Raw genomic sequence first — 25,366 nt, forward strand, 5'->3', positions numbered from 1 at the left:
GCCGGTAACAATCCCACAGTGACTGTGTGCCTTATATGTGTATTCAGTGTGATTGTGTGTTGTTTGTTTGTGTACTTCAGCACTTGTTCTGTCACGGAACCAATGACCCATTTAAGTTTTACTTAGAGAAGAGTTTTGCCCTCAGAAGTGACCCAGAAAAACCCAGGAGAGAGTTAAAGAAAGCAAATAAACATGATGGAAAGAAAGCTGGAAATGAGGCTGTTTGGTGTTAGTGGCTTTTGAGGAGGATTTACCTCAGTACTCACTCTGTCACAACTATTATACAACTAGAGAGAGAGAGAGAGAGAGATACCTCCACCTGACACGAACACACAAATTATGATTCAATCCAGAACATCTGAGTTTATCTGTTAATTCCTCAATACAGCAGACCCACTATGCTAGCACACACACACAACTCCTAAACAACCTCTTTGAAAGCACAGAAAATAACCTGTAAACATATTCACGAGCCACCATGATTGGACAGTAAGATTGGTTAGATGTTTTAGGAAGAAGAATGATTTTTTGGGTGTCCTCACTGATGTTTTAGTTTGAAAACGCATACATTTTAGTAAATCTAGTGCAGTAAATCTACTGTATGTAGAGAGCGAGATGTGATCAGGGGACTGCAGTCCACTCCTACTCTCACGACTCAAGTATCACAGCTTTTAGACAGAAATATACTTATAATTTAGTCTCTGATTTAAACCTCAGCAGCAAAAATGCCAGTAAGATTAATTTCTGTGAATCTTTTTGTTCAAACTGTCAGTTTCAGAGAACGGTTCAAAACACTGACACTGAACGATTCATTTTTGTCATCACACAAAAATGTTCAAGGAAGTCCCTGCGTATGTTTTAGAAATATATATATACACACACACACTGATCAGCCACAACAGTAAAACCACCTGCCTAATATCATGTAGATCCCCCTCGTGCTGCCAAAACCACTCTGACCCATCGAGGCATGGACTCCACAAGATCTCTGAAGGTGTCCTGTGGTATCTGGCACCAAGACATTAGCAGCAGATCCTTCAAGTCCTGTAAGTTACGAGGTGGAGCCTCCATGGATCGGACTTGTTGGTCCAGCAGATCCCACAGATGCTCAATTGGATTGAGATCTGGGGAATTTGGAGGCCAAGTTAACACCTTGAACTCTTTGTCATGTTCTTCAAACCATTCCTGAATAATATGTGCAGTGTGTCAGGGTGCATTATCGTGCTGAAAGAGGCCACTGCCTGTGATTCATCAGACCAGGCCACCTTCATCCATTGCTCCATGGTCCAGTTCTGATGCTCACGTGCCCATTGTAGGCACTTTCAGCGGTGGACGGGGTCTGACACTTTTCTGTCATGGCCAGCATTAAGTCTTTCAGCAATTTTTGCTACACTAGCTCTTCTGTTGGATCGGACCAGATGGGCTAGCCTTTGCTCCCCACGCACATCAGTGAGCCTTTGGCGCACATGACCCTGTTGCCGGTTCACCGGTTGTCCTTCCTTGGACCACTTTTGGTTGGTGCTAACCACTGCATACCTGGAACACCCCACAAGACCTGCCATTTTAGAGATGCCCTGACCCAGTCGTCTAGCTATCACAATTTGGCTCTTGTCAAAGTCGCTCAGATCCTTATGCTTGCCCATTTTTTCTGTTTCCAACACATGAAATTCAAGAACTGATTGTTCACATGGTGCCTAATATATTCCACCCCTTGACAGGCGCCATTATAACAAGATAATAAATGTTATTCACTTCACCTGTCAGATGTTTTAATGTTGTGGCTGATCAGTGTATATACAGTGGCAAGAAAAAGTATGTGAACCCTTTGGAATTACTGTGTACTGTATAGTACTGTGGCTAGTCTCCCTAGAAGTGGCCGTCCAGCCAAGATGACTCAAAGGGCACACTGCAGAATGCTCAATGTGGTAAAAAAGAGCCATAGAGTGACAGCTAAAGACTTGAAGGGATAATTGGAACTGGTTAATATCTCTGTTCATGAGTCTACTATACGGAAAACGATTATAATACGGAAAGATTATAACTGTTTGTGTGTTGTTAGCTTAAGCATGTTGTGTTTGTGTCAGAAAACCATCTAATTCCAAAGCGTTCACATACTTTTTCATGCCACTGTAAAAGGCATTTGAAATGTCCCAAAATAAATGATTAAGGCCTGATGAAAAGTTTAAATTTGATCCTCATATAACCAAAATATCTGTTTGTTTGAATAAAAATCAAGCCCAGGGACATGAAACTGCCCGAAGTTGGAGAAACACTCATCAATTAAAATGAGTAAATATCATTAAAATAACATTCTTCCATTATTTAGTCAGAAAATGGTGGAAAACATGCCTAGATTAAGATTTTACTAAACATGTTGAATCTACATTGTCAGTTTGGTTGAAATTATGGTTCCACTAATAAAACAAAACAAAACAAAAAAGAGAGCACCCTTTAAGTCATTTCAGAATAAATGAGGGTAAGGATATCAATGAAAGGGGGAAACATCTCTAGAAATCGATTTATAGATATCACCCAGCCCTAAGCCTGAATATGTTTTACTAATATTCTCTCTCTCTCTCTCTCTTTTTCTCTTTCACTCTGTAGGGAGATGCTGGTGAAGCAGGAGAACCAGGTCCACAGGGAGATGTCGGCCCTTCTGTAAGACAAAAACACACCCTCACAAACACACACAGATTCAGAATTCTAACACATCACTGTGAAGTTATAGTCTCCATACTCTTATATGTGTGTTTTTGTGTTAGGGTCCAAGAGGAGAGAGAGGTGAGAAGGGAGAAGCTGGGCCTGCTGGTGCTGCTGGTCCTCCTGGTCCAAAAGGACCACCAGGAGATGATGGTCCTAAAGGAAGTCCTGTAAGTTCTAAGCGGGTTCATCTGTCCTGTCTAAACAACACAATACTCTGATCGGCCAATTCCAATTTATTTTTGGCCTAAATCATGGAAAAACACACATGTGAGATAGTATTTGAAGAAATGACCATGTTTCTGATGAGAACATGTAGAAGTTTAAATGTTTTGGTTTGATTTTCAGGGTCCAAGCGGTTTCCCTGGTGATCCTGGTCCTCCTGGTGAGCCTGGGCCTTCGGTAAGTGTTATTACAATGTTATAATGGTTATTAATGTGTAATAACAGTGAGTATAATTTTATTTACAACAATAAATTAGTGAATGAGCTAGTAGTAGGTGGTTATGTCAAGGAAGTGACATCACTCACTTTTTACTCCTCCCACAGGGTTTAGATGGTGCTCCTGGTGACAAGGGCGATGATGGCGAGCCCGGCCAACCAGTATGTATACTTTTAAACAAACTAATCAACATCCCTTGTATCAGCTGCGTATACTGTATACATTGCTGATGTTATAATGCTGTATGTTTGTTTACGTGATTATTTTAGGGTTCCCCTGGGCCTACTGGTGAAACTGGTCCCACTGGTCCTCCAGGAAAGAGAGTGAGTAATGCTTGCTTGAAAACATTTATTTAAAACTTTTAGACATAATTTATGTATAGGTCAATATTATTGTTGATTTATGATTTTCTTTCTTCAGGGACCTCATGGACCTGCTGGACCTGAAGGAAGACAGGGAGAGAAGGGTGCAAAGGTAACATACACACTTACACACCAATAGAAACAGGCACACTGCTTATGCTGGGGACTTTCCATATAGATTCTATATTGACCTAATTATATATTTTTTTATCCCCTACCCCTAAACCTAACCCACACAGATAGCTTTCTGCATTTTTACATTTTCATTAACCTTCTTAGACTCAAACATGACTGCTGTGTGCATTTTCCATTTCCCTTTTTGATTTGTAACCAATAGCCCCTAATATACAAAAACATATTTTTTTATTACAATTTTATAACCTATTTATTAATATGTAATAACAGTAATGCATTTTTAAAAACATGTTTCATATAGCGAAGCCAAAATACATCTTCCACGCATGTGGTTGCGGGGTCGCACGAGATTAAGACATTATTTACATATTCATTATGTCTGTTAAGCTGTTTTCCTCCTGGGGACTGTTGGCTGGTCCCCAGTGTTTCTGATTTCACTGTGGTAATTTATCCCCACAATGCAGTCAAATCCAGACCAACATATACACACAGTTATAATACTTTCATGAATTAATCACAGTGGTTTCTCTGTCTCACTCTCTCTTAGGGTGAACCTGGTCTTGAAGGTCCAGCTGGCAAGACTGGTCCAGTTGGCCCTCAGGGAGCCCCTGGAAAGCCTGGTCCTGAGGGTTTGAGAGGAGTTCCTGGTCCAGTTGTGAGTGATCATTTTATCTGAGCCAGATTAGTCATATTATGTGTTAAATGTAATCAGTCTCAAAAATAAAACACCATGTTTTATATACAGTTGTGTCTTGGGCAGCGATTCCCTTGATTATGTGATTTAATGGTTCTGTTTGTTTCTGATACAGGGAGAACAAGGACTGCCTGGTACCCCTGGACCTGATGGACCGCCTGGACCAATGGTACAGATCTCAGAACAAGTGTATTAAAGTCAACATTAAATTAAATTCTTCTTGTGCAATATTCATCAGAACACAGCATTCCAAAGAAATGCAATGATTTGCTCTGGCTATGAAATGCCATTCCTTTTTGGCTGACATCACCTAGGCCAGAAGTCATGTTAACTATGTGCCAGATAGCTATTTAGGCATTGTTTAATGCTACCTTTGTAAGTAATGCCTTTTAAAGCCTTGCCAATAGTTAACGGTTAACAGGTAAAAGGTTATTGCACTAATAGCAAAAAAACGCTAGATTTGAAAAAGAGATGTTACCATTGGGGTACATGGAGATGCTCTGGATGTCAAAAAGTCTCCTCAAAAGTAAATGGTGGCAGTATTTCAGGAAGGGAGTAATACTCCACAATCCACTGTGAAGTTGCGTTGCATTTTTGTTATAGAACGTCCACTTTTCACTATCCAGTTCCTGATGGATAAAATCAAGTCCAATGGATTGCAAATCCATTGTAAAGTAAAATGGATTGCAAATGTTGTTTTTGACTTAAAATGCTTAAACAAATCCTCTGTTTCTTTCTTTCAGGGTCCTCCTGGACTTCCTGGTCTGAAGGGAGATACCGGTATTAAAGGTGAAAAGGTGAGAAAGCAAATGGATGTTTGTTATTTTTTATTAATCTAAAGTATTTCTTAATTGGGTTGTTCTGGACTTGGATTGTTAGGACTAAGTAATTATTAATTGATGTATTGATATAATAATTCATTCATATGATCTGACAGTTAATTTATGTATGAGTCATTGTACTGAATTTAGTAATCATGTGTGATGTTTCTTAGGGTCACCCTGGTCTGATTGGACTGATTGGACCTCCAGGAGAACAGGGCGAGAAGGGTGACAGAGGGCTGCCGGGTCCACAAGGATCTTCAGGACCTAAAGGAGACAATGTAAGGAATACACCAGAGCACTCAAAACTTATTTATTTTGTATTTTTTGTAATGCAATCTTTATGAACTCTCTCTGTGTCTTTTTCTTTAGGGTATTGCTGGACCATCCGGGCCTCTTGGGCCCATCGGACCTCCTGGACTCCCGGTACCATTTTTGCAATTCTTCCTAAATACTTTACATTGTGAACAATAAATTTTCTCCAATGGTTCAGTTTTTCACTCTGTAAGGTTCTGTAGTTGCTATATGCAAAGTTATTTATGGAACCTAAAAATGGTTCTTCTACACTGAAAACCCTAATAAGCTGACTATTCATTTGATTTAATAAACTCTTTCCCTCAACTGAATTGAGTAACGTATGTAAATAACAGGGCTGTCAATCGATTAAAAATTTTAATCTAATTAATTACATGGCATGCCGATTAATTAATTGAATTAATCGCAATTTATCGCATACATCATTATTTGTTGAGAAAGTACCCCAAATAAAGATAATTCATATAAATAATGCAAATATGTATTAACATAATATGTAGGGCCTATAATAAATATATAACACGGATTGAAATTCAGTTTAAAATGAATTGCAGTATTGTGGCAGATAAATAAAGCATTGATTAGACAATACAAAAAGTGGCTTAAGAACTCAATATATTGTTTGTTTTATTCTCACTGCATTGAACAACTTTACAGTTGACAGCAATCTGTTTTGCATTGAGTTCTTCAATGTGTCCAGTTCTCACAGTATGGGTTCTTGTGTTCTGTCTGCGCTATTTTTAATATTTACATGTGGGTGCCTCAGACGGACGCGTTTGGAGTGTCTCATTTAGGGCTGTGTTGATACAAGCAAATATCGATATATCGCAATACTTTTTCTCACAATATTGTATCAATACTTAGATCCATGTATTGTGATATATCGTGATATTTTCAGTGCAGTCAGAGACACTTCTATGGATTCACGGTTTCTCTCACGGACATGCTGGACTTCTCTCATGCGTTTGAATTTAGGTCTGGGAAAAATATTGATTTTCTACTTAATCTTAATTTGTACAATCCCAATGCCGATTCTTAAAATGCCAAGATTCTATCTTTCTTTCTATCTGCAATCCCCAACAATCAGATGTGCGTAAATAGTTCCCATTTGCTACAAAAACAAAAAACAAAAAAAAGTCTGTTTGTAAAATTGATATGTCAGTAATTTCACAAGTTAGAAGGTCCCCTGTATAATGAAAAACAGCATTAGCTGAAAGAGAATTTTTTTTTATACTGTATGCAAGCAAAATGGGCATTATAACTGAACTATAACCAAATTAATTGAAATTAAATGTGAAATCGAACCATGATATCGTGATATATCGAATCGTGATGTGTATCGCAATACGTATCGTATCGTGAGGTGGCTGGCGATACCAGCCCTAGTCTCACTGGTATTCAGCACTAGACTCTGTAAACAGCAAACAAAAACGTGTCTGCGGGGCGCGGTCTCTGACGCTTTCTGCCTGTCAATCATTTTGCGCGTTCTTTTAGTATTGTAGTTGCAGCGAATTATTATTGAGGTTTAATGCCATTTTTATGCCATGTTGCTCATAGCAGTTGTCAGTTGAGGGCACTATTTTGCTGCTGTTGTCTTTGAAACTGTTTCTGCTCAATGTCAGTCTCAATAAAGCGAATTTAATATCTTTGGAGTGTGGGGTTTTGGAAATAAGGGCCGTGGCTAATCTAATGGCTCAGTTAGTGGAAATTGTAGAACGGCTAAAATTGCTTACAGCACCTTTAAGACAGCTAGATATTTCCAGTAATGACAACTTTAGGGTTTACAGTGTATGGCATCAGACTGCACAACCCTTTTTGATTCTAATTGTAACTTTTGTTAAGAGTATATTGTCATATATATAATTACAGAATTATGATTAATAATATTGTGTGTTTAATTTTATGTAGGGTCCCCCTGGTCCTAAAGGTGCTAAAGGATCATCTGTAAGTTATTCTTGTTCATTTCACTTGCACTTTTCATACTCTCTTTTGCTAGATGATTATTTTTTCCCCTATGCTGATTCGTTAATCATCTTTGATGTGTTTGTCATCTACGTTACACTCTTACTCTAAGCCCAGTTCTGTTTCTGTTTCTGTTTCTGTTTCTTTAGGGTCAGACTGGCCCGAAGGGAGAAGCCGGACATCCGGGGCCACCTGGACCTCCAGTAAGTAACAGCACAAAACCAACCACGTAAACCCACGTCCACTGTGAGAAAACAGCATGTGTAAATAGATTATTCTGCAGTAGCTGTTATGTAACTATAATTTAGGTCTATTATGGTGTAAACTAGTTCCTATTTTGGGATACCTCTGTGAGATTCAGTGGATATTGCTTTCTTAAGAAAAACTGATTTCTCAAATCTACAAACTAAACAAATTCCTGAGTAAAACAGTTTAGGGCTAAAGAGAGGAATGCCAGTTTTCAGTTAATGTCAGTATACAGTTTCAAATTGTTTTGATGTTTAACTGTAGAGTAGAGTATTTACTCTGTTTTATTTTTAGTCTACTCACTATTTTTTTAAATTACTATATAAACAATGACAGATAATTGAGACAATGCAGGGAACGGAATCAGGAAATGTTGCTAGCCAGATTTGAACTTGTGTTGCCCACATGAGCACCACATCTCTATGTGTCAGAACATGTGTACTTACCGCTAGGCCACAACTCCGACACAGTAGTTAGCAGTCTAACAACCACTAGGTATCACCCTACACCAGCAACCATCCAAATATTGATGCAGTGAGTTTATGAACTTTTGTTTTCTCTCCTAGGGTCCACCTGGTGATGTCATCCACCCACTGCCCATGCAGTCCAGCCCCAAACGGGCAAAGAGGAACATTGATGCCAGTCAGCTGATGGACGATGCTGGAGATGCCAACTATAAAGACTATGAGGATGGCATGGAAGAGATCTTCGGCTCTCTGAACTCTCTCAAACTGGAAATTGAACAGATGAAACACCCGCTGGGCACACAGAGTAACCCTGCCCGCACCTGCAAGGACCTACAGCTGTGCCACCCTGACTTCCCAGATGGTGGGAATCTCTGTCTTTCAGTTTTCCATTTCAAAGTGTTGTTTTAGCATTACACACAATATTGCCAAAGCATTATTAAAAAAACAACAAACCATGGACAGACAAAAGGTGCTAGTGATGTAAACATTATAATAATAAAATGAAAAAGTACAAAAGTGTATTAAAAATAATATAAATAATACTCAAATAAAAAAAAAAATAAAAAAAATTACAATCTAGTAAATAATAAAAACTATCAACATTACATTGGTGAGACTTTCTTCTGAGACTTTTTCTCAGTGAGATTTTTCCATTCAAAATTATTTTTTCTGCAGTGGATGCATAAATGTCCTTCTCAGTAGCTCCAGATTTTGTTCTTTGTTAAAAAATTTACATGACAAAAAAACACTTTCTTAATCATTTTTGTCTTGTTTTCTTGTACAAAAATATCCAAAAATCATTTAAACAAGATACATTTACTAGATATTAAGACTTGTTTACAGAGAATATACTGTATCTTTAATTATGTTTTTTTGGCAAATAGATTAATGCTTAAAACAAGAAAAAGTTTAGGGAGGTTTATGCTTAATATAAGAAAGCAAAAAATTGCCAATAAGAAAAATACATTTCCTCTCGCACACAGAGCTGCTTTTTTTTTTTTTTTTTTTTTTTAAACAAATCTCATTTGAAAATATCACTGTAATGCATAAACATGCATTTTCTTATGGATTTCCTTTCTCTCGCTCTCAGGTGAATACTGGATCGACCCGAACCAGGGCTGCTCCAGAGATTCATTTAAAGTGTACTGTAACTTCACAGCTGGTGGAGAGAGCTGCATCTTCCCTGATAAAAAGAGTGAAGGGGTAAGAAATGCTCTCCTGACACTCAGCAAAAAACACTTTGGGCCGACTTCCCAGACACACATCAAGTCCAGATCTGGGTTTAAAAAGGATTTTCAAACCAGAATATTGAAAGAGCTTTTCAGGTCTGAACTGGGCTTAATCTGTGTTTAGGAGACAAGCCAATCACATACGGAGATCTTTGCACAGTATTACATGGCAATGCATTTGCACATTGTGCAATTACAAGACTTAAAGGAAAAGTTCACCCAATAATGAAAATTCTGTCATTATTTACTTACATTTGTCCTTCTAAACCCGTTTGCTTTTTTCTCTCTCCATGAAACACAACTTATCCAAACAACATAAGTGGTATTGTGATACTACTTGTTGTTAAAACCTGGTACAGTATCGTATAATTATAGTATCATGACAACCCTACTTCTATAATGCTTTGCACCATGTGTTATGAGTTTGGACCAACAACCAGAACTATACTCAAAACTACAAACATAAAAAAAATGTCATATCAAGTCTTAATTTAATTACAGTTCTCATTTCATAGTTCTTTACCGAGTTTGTAATAGATTCTGCACACAAGTGTTAGTGTTAATTAGTCTCGACAGCTTCACTGATGGAGAATCACTCAGGGTGTGAAGGTGATTCTCAAATTCCTTATGTATCTGAAACAGCTCTAATTTCAGTCCTTCCCCAGGATCAGCTATCACACCAGCAGCTGCATCTTAGCTTTTAAATCACAACAATACATCTTTATGTACTACTTCAAACCAAATGAGAGAATTCACTGTGCAACAGTACTTATTTTTCATCGTGTAGGTTTTATTCTTCTCTCTGCAAAACAAGGCAAGTGAAATGTGTATTCTCAGATGGGTTGTTTTGCATTAGAGAATATGTATCACCATACTGCATTTCACTGTCGTTAATCACTAAATTTGCAATAAGAATTTGTGGTGGTTGAGCTGAAAATTTACTCCCAATTTTCATCTGCGATTTGCATCACTTTGTTGCATTATTCTTGGTGTGCAACAGCCTTTGGGTGGATCTAAAGAATTGTCAAAATTAGGGCTATCAATAGTTACAAATTTGTAATCGAATAAATTAAATGGCATTCCAATTTATTAATCAAATTAATTGCAACTAATTGCAAATATCAAAATTAGCTTAGAAAGGCCGTAAATGAAGATAATTCAATATAAGTAATGCATAATAAATCAAATAAGTATATACAGTATATATGAATGGGATAATTGACGACAGACTGTTGAATGTGGTAATGCACCTCGAGTGTGCATTATTTTTCAATAATTTTAATGAGCCGAAGTCAATTATTCCGTTTATAACACAGTTACCACACCATATATATATCATTTTATTTTTAATTGTTGGATGGACGCTTGTATTTACATATGGGTCAGGAGGCATAATAAATTGCATTAAATTTTTTAATGTGTTATCAGTTAAATAATTATCAGTTGTCAAATTAAAATAAAGCCTATTTTTAAGAGATAGTTAGATTTTTTGCAATGTGACATTATTATGTAATATAAAAACCAAGCATTTTTCCCTCTAAATTCTACCATTATGCAAAAGCATCTCTTTTGCATTGCTTCTGTGTTTTATAGAAATCGTAAAATACATAATGACAGTATCTGTTTTATTACTGAATAATACTAATAATAATATTTTTTTCCATGGATTTTTGGGAAGGATTTTGATTTTTTTTTTGTGAGATTAACCTCAGACACACATCTTTTTTTTGGGAGGGGGAATTTTTTTTCCCTTTTTCACCCAATTTGGAATGCCCGATTCCCAATGCGCTTTTAAGTCCTCGTGGTCGCGTAGTGATTCGCCTCAATCCAGGTGGCGGATTACGAATCCCAGTTGCCTCCGTGTCTGAGACCGCCAACTCGCGCATCTTATCGCATAGCGCGTATGGAGGCTTCACGCCATCCACCGTGGCATCCACGCTCAACTCACCACATGCCCCACCTTGAACGAACCACATTATAGCGACCACGAGGAGGTTATCCCATGTGACTCTACCCTCCCTAGCAACCAGGTCAATTTGGCTGCTTAGGAGACCTGGCTGGAGTCACTCAGCACGCTCTGGGATTTGAACTAGTGAACTCCAGGGGTGGTAGCCAGCGTCTTTTTACCACTGAGCTACCCAGGCCCCAACCTCAGACACATCTTAATTTGAACAACTGTGCTATGCTGAAATATCCTGGCAAATGTTTATCTCTTCTCTTCTTTCCTCTGTTAATTTTTGTCTGCCTTTCTCTCTATCTCTTTGTCTCTCTCTCTCTTCATTATTGTCTCTAACTTTCTCCCTCTCCTGCTGTGGTATGCAGGCCAGGCTCACCTCTTGGGTGAAGGAGAATCCAGGGTCGTGGTTCAGTGAATTCAAACGTGGTAAACTGGTAAGAGTGACTCATCTTCCTTCTCCTCCTGAAATCATGTCCTATTTTACAGAGCAAAATGGCTCGCTGGCCCAAAGACAGTCCAGGCACATGGTATAGTCGCTACAAGAGAGGGTCAATGGTAAGTAGGATTGCATGAGAGAACGGGACTGGTTCTCTGTGGTTCCATGGTTCCTCAGTGGTTCTCAGGTCCAGAGGATCCGCGGTTCTGTCTCTTGGAGGCCTGTGCTTCTGCATGCTTCTTGGATGTCTTTGTGGCAGAGCATGGTCATCAACAGAATGGCAGCAAAAGGTGTTTGCTCAGACTTATTGGTTATCTGAGGACTGTAGGCAGAGCCATCAGTCAGTCTGTTGCCGTAGCACCAAGTAAACCCAAATAAAAAAAATTACCTATTCAGAAAGATTTTTTGAGTTCTCATCATCAAAGTTCTGACTGATGGAATCGGTCTTGTCTTCTGTGCCTGTATGTTTGAGAAAATCACCTTGAAGTGACTGAGACCAGATATTAGATTCAATAGAGATGATATTAGATTTGTTTAACTTTTCACATTTTTAAATTAAATATCCCTCCAGGTTAGATTAAATTTACTCACAAACAGCCTTGGATAATGAGCAGGAAAGATACGGGAAATTTTGTGCGTATTTACAAGTGGTCATTTAATGTGTTTTCACTTATCAGATAGTTACCCGATCATGAAAAGACTAAGTGTCAAACGTCAATGCAAATTTATCTGCCTCCTGTTGTTTTTAAGAGCCAAAAATGCAGCAAGACTTGCAACCCAGCATTAGCTTATCACGGAAGTGAGGTTAGATTTGGATAAAACGTGGGAATTGTAGATGAGATTTATATATTTTGCGGAGACGCATTAATGTGGCCAAGTGTAAATTAATGTGCATACTCAATCGGTTAGCAATCCATTACATTAAGACGCATGAAGTGTTAAGCCCTCAGTATCCATGTTGGCTCTCAGTCACTTCTCTTTTATGCTTCTGGGTTCAGCCACTCTTGACATGCAGCTGTGATCATGAGGTAATGTGTTCATTATGAGGGCAGGTGTTTAAGTGGGGTGGGTGGGTTAAAAGCACACACATACACAGTCTGTTTACTTGTATCGCAAGCAATTTCAACATTTAACCATGTGTAGGATATGAATTGTTGATAATTCATCGTTAAAAATGCTCATTCTTAATATCAGGAATGGAATTACTACTAGTAGAAGTGTTCATTTATTATATCAGTTACTACATTTGCACTTGTAAAAACATGAATTCTTGATAGCACAAATAACATAATTACTCGCAGAAATACATATTCTTTATATCAAAAATGGAATTTCAACTAGTAATAAACAATTCCAGTTGCATTTTTACTAATAGAATTCCACAATGATGTCATTTATTCTTATTCAAAACTCAATTACAGATATCTATAATTAATTATTGAAATTCCAGCTTCACATGTCAGCAATGTCACTTCTTACTAGTAAATTTTTTATTTATTTTTTTATATCAGGGATTGGCAACCTTTTTAACATGGAGTGCCATTTTTTTTATTTTCCTGGTTAATGGCTGTGCCATTGGTCCATTCCTGATACCAACAACTGAATTACAACTAGTAAAAATGCACATTTTTTATATTTGTAAATGTATTTCAACATGTTAGATTTGGTATTTCAGATATCTGGAAATGGATTGCAGATATCAATAAATTGGAGAGTAATTAAATATATCTTAAAAGGGTTGTCAGTCGTTTAAATTGTTTAATCGAATTTATTAAATGATATGCCGATTAATCACTCGAATTAATCGCAATTAATCACATACATAAATATATATATATATATATATATATTATTAAAAAATAATAATACAGATAATTAAAATGCATTACATTATTTTGGCACACAAGTAAAGCATTAAAATAGACAATATAAAAAGTGGCTTTAGAATGCAATATATTGTTTATTTCCATATCATTTAACATAAGTCTATCATTGGTCTACAGTCCATAGCAATCGATTTTGCAACTGAATTTGACAATCAGTCTGACATTTATTATGAGGGTTTGTTTAAGGACGCATCAATGTACACCTGCGTCAGATTTTGACGCTTTTGGAGCATCTCGGTTGCGTCGCATCATAAACATACCGTTTTTAGGTCACTGTGTCAAGTTAAATGAAGTTTGAAACTTCATGTTTTGAACAAAAGTACGAGTTCTTTCATCTTTAGTTGTCTGCTCTCTGTCTGTATAAGCTGTGCATTGCCTATACAATGAGTTTCGCTTACTGCCCCCTGGAGAAAACAGGTGGTACGCCAAGCTTGAATTACTCAGATATAAGGAATATTCCTTATTATGGTCCAGGGACATGATTAATTGCGTTAATTTTTTTAATTAATCACTCTGAATTAACACGATAAATCGACAGCCCTACTTAAGAGTATCTTACTAGTTACAAGCACATTACAGATATCTGAAATTACCATTGCCGCTAGAGAAAACCAAATTACAGATATGAAAAATTGTAATTCAAGAAGTACATTGCTGATATGTGGAATTTCAACTAGTAAGAAATTAATTTAGATATCTGAAATCACGTTTTGAACAGAAAGGGATGGCAGATCTTTGTGAAATTCTACTAGTAAAAATGCAGTTATAGATATCAAGAATTACGTTTTTGAATTTGAATGTGTATTTCTGCGAGTAACAACATACATTTTTATACCAAGAATTAATGTTTTTACTGCAAATGTAACAACTGTTATAAAAAATTTGCACTATTTAATAATAGTATTTCCATTCACATCCTGCATGTGATTATATGTCAAAAGAGCTTATATACTTGTGTGGTACATTTCTGACAATGTCCTCAAATACAGGAAAACCTCTTGAAAGCAACTTATGAGGGCAGTCCTCACTATCCTTACAAAAAAGTACTATGTTGTGTCATGGTTTAGTGATGGTATCAGAAGGTAATACCACTGTTTAGATATATATGGTATTTTAATGGTACTGTAAGGTATCTCAAACAATACTGTGGTTGGTATTGCCAAGGTTTTCTTTTTTTCTGCTTTAATGAATAATTAACAGTTGTCAGTTGGAGGTCCTCACAAGTATTTGCATACAAGTTTATATGTATGTGTGTGTGTGAAGGGTCAACGCATGCATGCAAGGTCAGTATGAGTGTGTGATGGGAGCGGCAACTCGTAAGTATGTAATAATGTGGTGTATGCGTGTGCATGCTGCATGTGCTGTGCTCTCAAGTCAGTCATATCAGTGTGTGTTTGTGGATCAGAGGAGGTGGAGTGTTCTTCTAAACATGGGTTGGTATATAAAAGAATGAAAACAAAACATTTGCATATTTTTCGTAATGCAAATGTTGCATCACACCACAAGGGGAGAATTTGCATTTAAAACAATACATCTGATTTGAATATTTTAGTGGTTAGAGTCGCAGATAACAGATTAGAATGAGTTTATCATCCATGTTTGAATGTTAAATGAATTTTTGTATTAAATACATGCAGATCTGATTTGGAGAAGCAGTTTTACACATATCTTACTGCTCACTGATGTAATGGGTGAAATGAAAGTTCTGAGTTTTAGCTGGTAATGATAAATATGCAAATATGCAAAGAAGCCAAATAGATATGCATATGCACTCAAACAGTGATGCATGGTTTACAACAACTGCTGCCACTGGTGAATTATGGGAAATATAGGTATGGTCACAAGAAAGACAGAAAGGCTGAATTCGGAAATGTATAGTATTGTATAATGCTACTTTAACTATTTCTGCCATATACAGCAGGAAGAAAGAAATCAAAATTATTTGTATTAGGTAATCAACAGCATGCACTTGTAACTTGTTTTTAACAGAGAAATTTCCTTTGAATTTTTCATTTAAAACTTTTAAGTATGTTATATGAAAAATTCCAAAAAAGCTAAATAATGTTTTTAGCTATCATAGATGAATAAGCCCAAATCAAGATCCAAAACAGACCATAAAATACTACCAGACCAAAGGGGTGTGATGTGTAGTTTTCAACAAATCCTCTAGGGGGAGTTTATCTAGCCGCTATCTAGACCGCACTGCTTTCTGTTTGTCAATGTAGCTGTCATACGTGGATGCAGAGGGCAACCCGATCGGAGTGGTCCAGATGACGTTCCTTCGTTTACTCAGTGCCACTGCTCGGCAGAACCTTACCTACAACTGTTACCAGTCCGTTGCTTGGCACGACCAGGAACTGGACTCTCACGATAAAGCCATTCGTTTCCTGGGTTCCAACGATGAAGAGATGTCTTACGATAACAACCCGTACATCAGAGCCGCTGTTGACGGCTGTGCGGTAAGCTTTTTAACTGAAACATAGAACAAACTTCAGTGTAAATTCGTCGTAAATCTATTCTTATGTAAATACTGCAGTTGCATTTATATGACAATTTATGCAATTGGTTCAACAAATTAAGCAATTGTTACATCAATAGAAATTGTCTTCATGCAACAATTTACGTAGGAATGTTTTTACGAACAGTACAATTTATGCAAGTGTCATATCCATGTAAATTCTTTTGATGTTACAGTTTTAAGATGAATGATTACAATTTATGCATCTGATTCAACAACTGAAGCAGTGATGCAACAATTTATGCGACTGCCACATCAGTGTTAATTGGTTTAATGTGACAATTTACGTATGTTTTTAACGAACAATTTACAAGTTATACAATTAATTCAACAAATTATGCAATAACTACATAAATTGTCAAATAAATTGTAAATTGTTTGTAAAACATTCTTATTGTTTTTGTCACATCAGTTGTCACATCATTGTAAATTCTCTAGCTATGACAATTTATGTAAAAATGTTGATATAATTTATTTACAAATATGCATCTGATTCAACAATTTATGCAATTGTCGCAACAGTGTAAATCAGTTTGATGTGACAATTTACTTTAGAATTTTTTTATGGACAATTTACATTTTATGTAATTAATTAGAATATTAATGCATTTGTCACATCAATGTAAATTCTTTTGATGTCACAATTTACGTAAGAATAATTTTATGAATGATTTAGAAATTATGCAATCAATATCCATGTGAATTCTCTTAATTTTAGATTTTAAATAAGATTGGTTATACAAATGATTACAATTTATGCATCTGATTCAACAATTTATGTAATTTTTGCATCAGTTGGTTTTATGTGACAATTTATACATTTGATTCAACAAACTATGCAATAATTGCATAAATTGTCAAATCGATTGCATACATTATAAATTGTTCGTAAAAACATTCTTGCGTAAATTTTCACATTCATTTAAATTCTATTGATGGTTTTATTAATGATTTACAATTTATGCAATTGTCACATCAATGTAAATTCTCTATATGATACTGTGAGAATTTAAAAAAAATTGGATTTATGCATCTGATTCAACAATTTTTGCAACAGTGTTAATTAGTTTGATGTGACAATTTAGGTACAAATATTTTTTATGAACAATTTACACTTTTTGCAACTGTCACGTCAATGTAAATTGTCACATTGTTGCAACAATTTAAGCAATTTACAAACGACTGCTTATGTAATTTTTTAATTTCTTTATTTTTTGCTTCTGTGCACCGATACACTGTCAAGTAAAACTTCTATTCTATTCTTTCTCTCTCCCTACCCTTTCTTTTACCTTTTCCTCCTGTAGTTGAAAAAGGGCTATGAAAAGACTATTCTTGAGATCAACACTCCGAAAGTGGAGCAGGTACCATTTGTTGACATTATGTTCAACGATTTTGGTGGAGCGACACAGAAGTTCGGCTTTGAGGTCGGACCGGCCTGCTTCATCGGCTAAGACTGCTCGCCGAGCACACATATTCATTTTCTCAGAAACAAAACACAAGAAAGAAATAGGACAACTTATTTGTATAGTTTTGTGTTTCCAAAAAAAAAAAAAAAAAACCCAACAGATATCAAAATTTGAAGAAAAGAAAGAATGGATGTCTAAGCAATGGGTTATTTTAACAAGAGCAACATTTTTAACCTCAGTGTACCCTCTGCATCACATGCAAGTTTTGAAACTGGATGAGGTCATCGCTTATGTTTCTCCCAGCCGCACACACCTAACGCTTGTCTCTTCACCTCACCCCCATGAAGCCCCTCCCACAGGCTGTATAGACAGATTAGATCCATGTTTATATTTCCCACCACTCTCTGCAGGGAGGCCTGTTCACGGACTCCTCATGTAGCGCAATATACGGTTCAGAATTTCTTGTACGAGAAAGTTTCATTTGTTTGTTTTGTTTTTTGTTTTTAATGTGGCTCCCCCTTTTAACTCTTACTTCCAAGCTTTGTTGTTTGTGCATACTTGTCTTCCATTCCCTGGAATGGTGATTATATATATAAATATATATAAATATGTTTTCTATGTTTGTAAGTACCTTCTGTATATTTTTCTGTGGTGAAGTGTTTTTTTGGCTCTGGCTTCAAAACATGCATGTGAACCCATTGAATGATAAGGACAGAGCTACTGGTTATTGGAAAAACATAAAAAAAAAAAAACTCCCCCTAAAAAGATGAGCCTGAGAAAATTTCCCACATGTCTGAAGAAAATAAAGGAAATTATTAAAGAACAAAGAAAACGCAAATGCAACAAATAAATTGTGTCTTACTGCAGATGTGAAGAACGTCTTTTTGTAATTTAAACAACAAAATGACAATAAAAGTAAAACAGCACACAGCCATAATGTGAGCATTAATTTGCTGGCTTTCGTGGGTCCTTGTGAACATGACCCGTGTGTACAAGGCGATTCTGATCATGGAATTATGACTTTTTTTACATTCATGAAAACTTTGCTTTCCTCTAGAGAGCACAAACACAATGGGAGACATCACACCGAGGAAACACAATATCGGTAAACTAGGTGCTATTTCCTTCTGTCTGTGGTGCTACAAATATATACCTTTGTTTCCTTTTATTGTTCGTTTTAATTGAAAATGGCTCTGCGGTGATGCCTAAGCAATTCCACACCTTCTGTCAAAGTCCTAGCTTTGCTTCCTGTGGGTAAAATGTCCAAAGTGGGGAAGTATTTTTATGCATGCTGTAAAATCATATTCATTTGTAGATGAAAATGTTTTTTTCTTCTGTTATCATTCCTCTGATTAGTGTTTCACCACATTCAACATTGTCCAGAATCTAAATGTTATTAGTAAATACTGCATATGGAGATAATTTATGTTCTTAAATGGTCAGCCAAAGTGTTTAGTTTACACTTTACATTACAATGTTCATATTACATATTATATAATGTACTTGTAATAAACAGAATAATTTGTAATTATTATGTGGAGCTGCTTGTACACATAGTTACATAGTTAATGCTATTGTAATTACACATAATAGCATGTATTATGTGTAAGATGGATTATGTAATGTAAAGTGTTACTCTAGTTTATTTACAACAGAACTGAGAGCTTGAATTTTTCATTTTTATTTTTTAACATTTCCTGAAATGAGTGCAGTGGAACAGCGTTTCACCTCAAACTTTTAAAAATACTTAAACTTTTAACAGTTGAAAATTGGTTTGGGATTTTAATTAGATATATTTTGGAGGGTTCTGGGAATTTAACCAAAGGCTTACCAAATGCTTATGCAGAGGAATTAAAAGTTAATTTTCCTGCTGATTTTCTGCAGTCCTTCGAAAGATATTTCTCAGTTTTAGTTTTTAATTTATGACTTTAAGACCAAGAATCAAAATGTCCTTGTATGATTATTCAATTACGTTGTAGATCAAAATTTTCCTAGATACTTTTTTATTGCATTTGCACATTGAAGGTTTTCAAAATTCAATAGAGCCATCTCTTTATTCATCTGTCTAGTTTTCAGCATCTTTTGCCACTAGATTTTTTTTCTTATGCACTCTTTATCTAGCTTTAAACCACTACACCTGATACTGCAAAATCTTGCTCTCCAATTTTTAAGTATGACTTGAACTATGTCTTTAAAGATGATTCAAAATACAGATGGAATATCCAGTTGACACATTTCTATCAATACAAAATAAAAACAACAACAACAATTTTTTCTGTACATTTCAAAACCAGCAGTAATGCTGCCAATAAAGTTTATTCTGTTTTGTTTTTGTCTTTGTATTGTTTGTTTGTTTGTTTTGCGGTCTTGTCAAACCTGTGTACGAGCAGATAGAAGAGATATTGGTTGTTTGTGTCAATAAATTCAAGTTTACTGTGTCCACCTACCCTTGTATGTCTTTTGAAGCATTAAAACTTTTCTGTATGCATGAAATTGTTAAGCTCTTTCTCTTGATGTTTCTTCCCCCCGGTTTAATTTGATTCCCAATCCACATTTTTATCACCAGTTTTCAAATCTACTTTTCAAGTGCTCCAATGAAAATAGGTCTGTCCTTCATTGTGAAATGGAGAGAGAGCGATGATTGTTGTAACTCTACCAAAGCCGATGTTCCTTTGTAGTATATTTATTGTATTATTTAAAAATAATAAATGTTAATTGATACCAGTAGTGTTCTTTATATCTGATATATATCTGATACATATATATCTGATATCAGATATATATATATATATCTGATCATTGCAGGGGGTCATGCATGTGCACATGTGATATACTCAAGTGATGAAATTTAGAAATGTCACTAGTCACCTTTTCATGTTATACTGTATATGTCTGAGGTAAACAAGGTCAAGTCTGAGTAAGCTTTTTTTCCAGGACTTTCTATAAAAACATATACATGTAAAATGTCATATCTTAAGAAAAAGGAAATGGTATATCATTCCATTGTGTGTTTCTGCTGAAGGACAGCAGTACTCACGCCATAATTAACATGAGAGTCATTTGATACAGTGATACAGAAATGATGACTTAAAGTAGCAGCTCACCTGATGCGCTTTATAACAGCCAGGTAGGAAATGAAAAAAAAAACAACTACAATATTTTAAATATTTAACATTTTTAAGGTGGTAAAAAGAGGTATATTAGTATAAAACAATAACATTATATATACACATATATATATATATATATATATAATATTTTTTCATGAATATAAATTTTATAAAAAGGCTAAACCTAAATTTTTAATGAAAAAATTAAGACTGGGTGTTTAGAACAAAATATGTATATTAGTACAAAGACTAACATTTACTGTATATAAATAAAAAATTTATACATTAAAATATATGGACTTTTCTATCAAACTGGTTCAAACTTTGTTTTTTCAACAAAATTTGTGTTTTTTTTTTCCTCCTCCTTTGTCCATATATATATATATTGTACCATATCTTAGGTAAACATATCTTGTAAAAGTACAGTCAGTTTTCATATTGTATTTTTAGACTTTAAAAATGTCACTACTGAAACATAGAAATACATTATAATACAAAGGATTATATTTATCTATTAAGAATTTGTTTCCATACCCCCTCACAATTTTAACAATTTCAAAGTTTAATAAGATGAATCAAAATCTAAATGCAAATTTTCTATGTAAAATACATACATTGGATCATAGTGATTTGAGAGTTAATGATTGATGAAATTGAACAGAAATTTAATCAGTTATTATCACATTTTAATTTTTTGATGAAACAGCAGGTTTCAGTGATGACTGCACTGTTCTATGTAGTGACCACAATATTTTGTTTGCAAGGTTGTATTATATCCCTCCCCCCTATTTTTTTATTTTTTTTCCTTAATTTGAACTCATAAATTCTAAATAATTATTAAAGACATAACAATTGTTCCAATCATCCATATTTGGAAGTACAAACACTAGTTTTGAATAGCCAGTGAAATAAAGGACTGCTTGGCCAAACAAGCTTGTTTTCCCAACAGATGAGGAATAGTTTAAAATAATACCTCAAGTGGATTCAATCTGTAACAAAACAAATAGATTCAACATATAAAAATACTACCACAGTGTTGGCGCCAGGATGAATTACAGTATGTAGGGGGGGCATTGAAAATTTCTTGGGTGGCACACATTCACTTCACCCTAATTGTGGTTGTGTTCTATTGTCACTGTCTGGAGCACAAAATGATCTGCATGACCCTATAAACTAGAAGTCGATCGACAGTGGATTTTGCCGATACGATAACTAAGGTGTTGGGAAAGGCCGATAACAGATTAATCGGTCGACAGTTTTTAAAATCAATTTATGAAATGTAAAAAAAAATATATTTTTCTTTCTTTACTATGGCGGGCAAAGAGAAAGAGTTAAAAATGAATAAAATCCCAGATGTTCAACCAAATTATGCAAGATTTGGTGCATAACGTTGGACTTTTAAGTATAAACAACCCTGAAACACACCGGGGACTCTTATTTTGAAATTATTAAAAAACTGTTGGCAACTATTGGCACAGATATTTGTCGATAATCGATGGTTCCAAAAAGCTACTTTTGGCACCGATTAATCTGTAAAACCAATATATCGGTCTACCTCTACTATAAACAGCAAATATTACACCTTTTTACCCTGCTAAAAAATGGAACAAAATCAAGCAAAAGATAGTTAGGAAAATGTAAGAAACAGAGATTGAAAGAAATACAATAGTGACGGTCTGTGAGGGTATTTTCCCGGGGAGGCTGACATGCAAATCAATATTGATTGATCAAACCAAACGATTGCAGGTTTTGCTATATCTTTTTTTGCTGACAAGTATGCTCATCTACACAGATGAACTCTTCATGATATCTTAAGATAGTTTTTATAATTGTCCATGTGTTTAATCTTTCTGATCACTAACCCAATGTACTGCACTAGTCAATATAGTAAACGAGCAAATCAATAATGCAGTGCCATCTACAGACTGACGAAGTTATAAATGACTGGGCCCCATTCCACCTAAAATCAATTTACCATGTGAAGAGCAACTCCATCCTCCACTCCTTCATTGAACAGATTCAATTTCCTTCAGTCTTTCAGTTCTGAGGTCCTTCAGTAATTTGGATTTGATTGATATTTGGATAAATGTCACTTTCTTCACACCTGTTGCCTTAAAGGGACAGTTCACCCAAAAATGAAAATTCTCTCATTATTCACTTACCCTGATGCCATCCCAGATGTGTATGACTGTCTTTCTTCAGTAGAACACAAATGAAGATTTTTAGAAGAAGATAGATCTCTGTCAGTTCCTTCTAATAGAAGTACATGGGTGCCAGCACTTTGACGGTCCAAAAGTCGCATTTAGGTCGCATTCCAGTCGATCAGTGAATGTCTTCTGAAGCGAATCGATAGGTTTATGTAAGAAACAAGTAGATACTGTAATTAAAATGTTTTAAAATCAGCGCTTCCATCCAGGGCTCTGATGTAGTTTGAAATGGCCGAACTCTGACGTTCATTCTTCTGTTGTAAATCTCACGTGAACTCGCCGACACGCTTATGTCACACTTCGCGTCAGCTGCTGGCAGGAAGCGCTTTTTAAAAGTTAATAATGTTTTAATTATCTATTAATTTTTTACACAAACATATCAATTTGCTTCAGAAGACATTCATTGATCTACTGGAGTCGTGTGGATTACTTTTATGCTGCCTAAATATGACTTTTGGACCGTCAAAGTGCTGGCACCCATGTACTTCCATTAGAAGGAACTGACAGAGCTCTGTCTTCTTCTAAATATCTTCATTTGTGTTCTGCTGAAGAAAGACAGTCATACACATCTGGGATGGCATCAGGGTAAGTGAATAATGAGAGAATTTCCATTTTTGGGTAAACTATTCCTTTAACCACAACCAGGCATGATGACGCACTTTATTTAATTTTGTCACATTTTGGGCAGAAAAAAACGGTGTAGCATAATATGAAAATCCATTTTTATTGGTCAGTTTACTGGGCATAGCCCTGATGCTCGCCTGGGCTACGGCGTATGAAAGAAAAAACAATACATATTTTCACATCACTGTTGACATGTTATCAGGAATAAACTCTCCCGGTGCTACAGTATTTTTGCGAGTTTGTGGATTAATTTCGGGACATTATCTTTAAGATGCATTTTAGGCAATCCATTTTTTGGGGGCAATTTGATCCGTTTGCAGGTTATGTGCAGATTTAACAGGAAATAACTGTCTAGTTAGAAAATTTAAAAAAGCAAATACATGTACAAGCAAATTAACTTCACGGAACTTCTTCAGTATGCCTGATATCAACATGCAGGGACACAGATGAGACGCACACTTGTCGGAAGCTCAGTTTATGCTTACAGTGCATCAGACATTAGCGCTTCCTTTTTCTTTTACTCTTTTATGCTTTACTATCATTTAGCAATACACACTGACATAATGATTGATATATGTGTTCATGAAATCAGAGACTGTCCCCTCAAAATTCGAACACAAGTGCGGTCCACTTGTGATCAGATCACCCAAAATGCATCTTAATACACCGTGTAAACAGGTCTTCAGTTGGGGTCGAATGGTCGTGTACTGTAGTTGATACACCCAGTTGTGTAGTCTGTGCACCAACACAACCAAAAACAAAAGACCAATTTCTGTAATGCAAACAGATAGCAGCCAAAGTGAGATCAGGCCGCGGAATAAAGCAGTTATAAAATGGCTGATATAAAATATCCTGTGACCACACATAAGATAAATCTGATTTAAATTGGAAAGTTGCAAAGATGCTTGGCAATGGCAACTGTAAACAGCCTACAGTTACAGCCTACAGTAATGAGCTATATCAATTAGTGGTAGATTATTGTCAATGATACTTTTGTTATCTTATCTTAATAAGTAAAAGCCCCTCAAGACTTTGCATTAAAGTATTTTTACCATAGTTATGGGAGTTTACAGCGTGCCTAAAAACACCCCTTACCCATGGTAAAATCACTTTAAAGCATTTTCTCTCGTAGCTTATTGCTTTATTAATTTTTCACCTACACTGCATGGTTAAGATTGAACATATTTAAAGATATTCAAAAAGCACATGAATATGTGATTTGATGTAAACAAAGCAGCTTGTCCAAACGTAAATATGAAAATGAGATTTGCCTGGGATTTGATTTATACAGTCTTTAAAATACAATATTAAATATAATTCAAAAAACCTTTCACAATAAGGAAAGGTGGGAAAAGCGCACACAGACAGCTTTAATAACTCTTCTCAGTGACTGGAGCCTTTTACACAAGAGCCCTGTGTCACTGGCCTAGATCCATTTAAAACACCCCGGACTGCAGTACCGAGCACTGGAGCGGGGAGTATTAACATATCATTCAGAGAGTCGCCCGTCTCAGTTGGAAAAGAACAGCTGTGAAAGACTTCCCTTAGAACTTGTAAAGAGTTTAACATCACTAGAATTTTAAATAAGGAAAATTCTAATCTAATCTAATCTGATTTTATGCTCAGATGAATCTTGTGTACAGTTTTATTTTTGATGAAAATGTCCAAAGTGTTATTTTTTGGGACAAAATTTCATACTGTTGTAGTATTGCATGATTCAAGATTCAAATGCAGATTAAGTGTTTATACCTCACATAATTATTCTTTGAAATATCTAAAGGCTAACATGCAAAGCAAGCCAACAAAGAAATAAAATAAAATAAACTGGGCAAACAAACTACATTAGTAGC

At 35.7% G+C, this 25,366-nt stretch overlaps 1 protein-coding gene across 2 annotated transcripts in view; it reads left to right on the top strand.

Annotated features, from left to right (window-relative positions):
- Nucleotides 1-20,296, top strand: part of LOC127428460 (collagen alpha-1(V) chain-like) — a 143,601-nt gene extending 123,305 nt beyond the window's left edge. Inside the window, exons 49-66 of one of the 2 annotated variants that reach the window (XM_051676845.1) lie at nt 2,605-2,658; nt 2,763-2,870; nt 3,049-3,102; nt 3,249-3,302; nt 3,411-3,464; nt 3,562-3,615; nt 4,186-4,293; nt 4,448-4,501; nt 5,076-5,129; nt 5,327-5,434; nt 5,526-5,579; nt 7,377-7,412; nt 7,580-7,633; nt 8,243-8,504; nt 9,234-9,346; nt 11,695-11,763; nt 15,877-16,110; nt 17,474-20,296. In XM_051676845.1, coding sequence (XP_051532805.1) covers nt 2,605-2,658; nt 2,763-2,870; nt 3,049-3,102; nt 3,249-3,302; nt 3,411-3,464; nt 3,562-3,615; nt 4,186-4,293; nt 4,448-4,501; nt 5,076-5,129; nt 5,327-5,434; nt 5,526-5,579; nt 7,377-7,412; nt 7,580-7,633; nt 8,243-8,504; nt 9,234-9,346; nt 11,695-11,763; nt 15,877-16,110; nt 17,474-17,620 — 1,671 coding nt within the window. In that variant the 3' untranslated portion in view covers nt 17,621-20,296. Of the gene's footprint in view, nt 1-2,604; nt 2,659-2,762; nt 2,871-3,048; nt 3,103-3,248; nt 3,303-3,410; nt 3,465-3,561; nt 3,616-4,185; nt 4,294-4,447; nt 4,502-5,075; nt 5,130-5,326; nt 5,435-5,525; nt 5,580-7,376; nt 7,413-7,579; nt 7,634-8,242; nt 8,505-9,233; nt 9,347-11,694; nt 11,764-11,815; nt 11,885-15,876; nt 16,111-17,473 lie in introns of both variants that reach the window. The other variant, XM_051676846.1, reaches the window with a different exon arrangement.
- The last annotated feature ends 5,070 nt before the right edge of the window (nt 20,297-25,366 follow it).

Source organism: Myxocyprinus asiaticus, chromosome 38, assembly GCF_019703515.2.
Source record: "Myxocyprinus asiaticus isolate MX2 ecotype Aquarium Trade chromosome 38, UBuf_Myxa_2, whole genome shotgun sequence".
NCBI lineage: Eukaryota > Metazoa > Chordata > Actinopteri > Cypriniformes > Catostomidae > Myxocyprinus > Myxocyprinus asiaticus.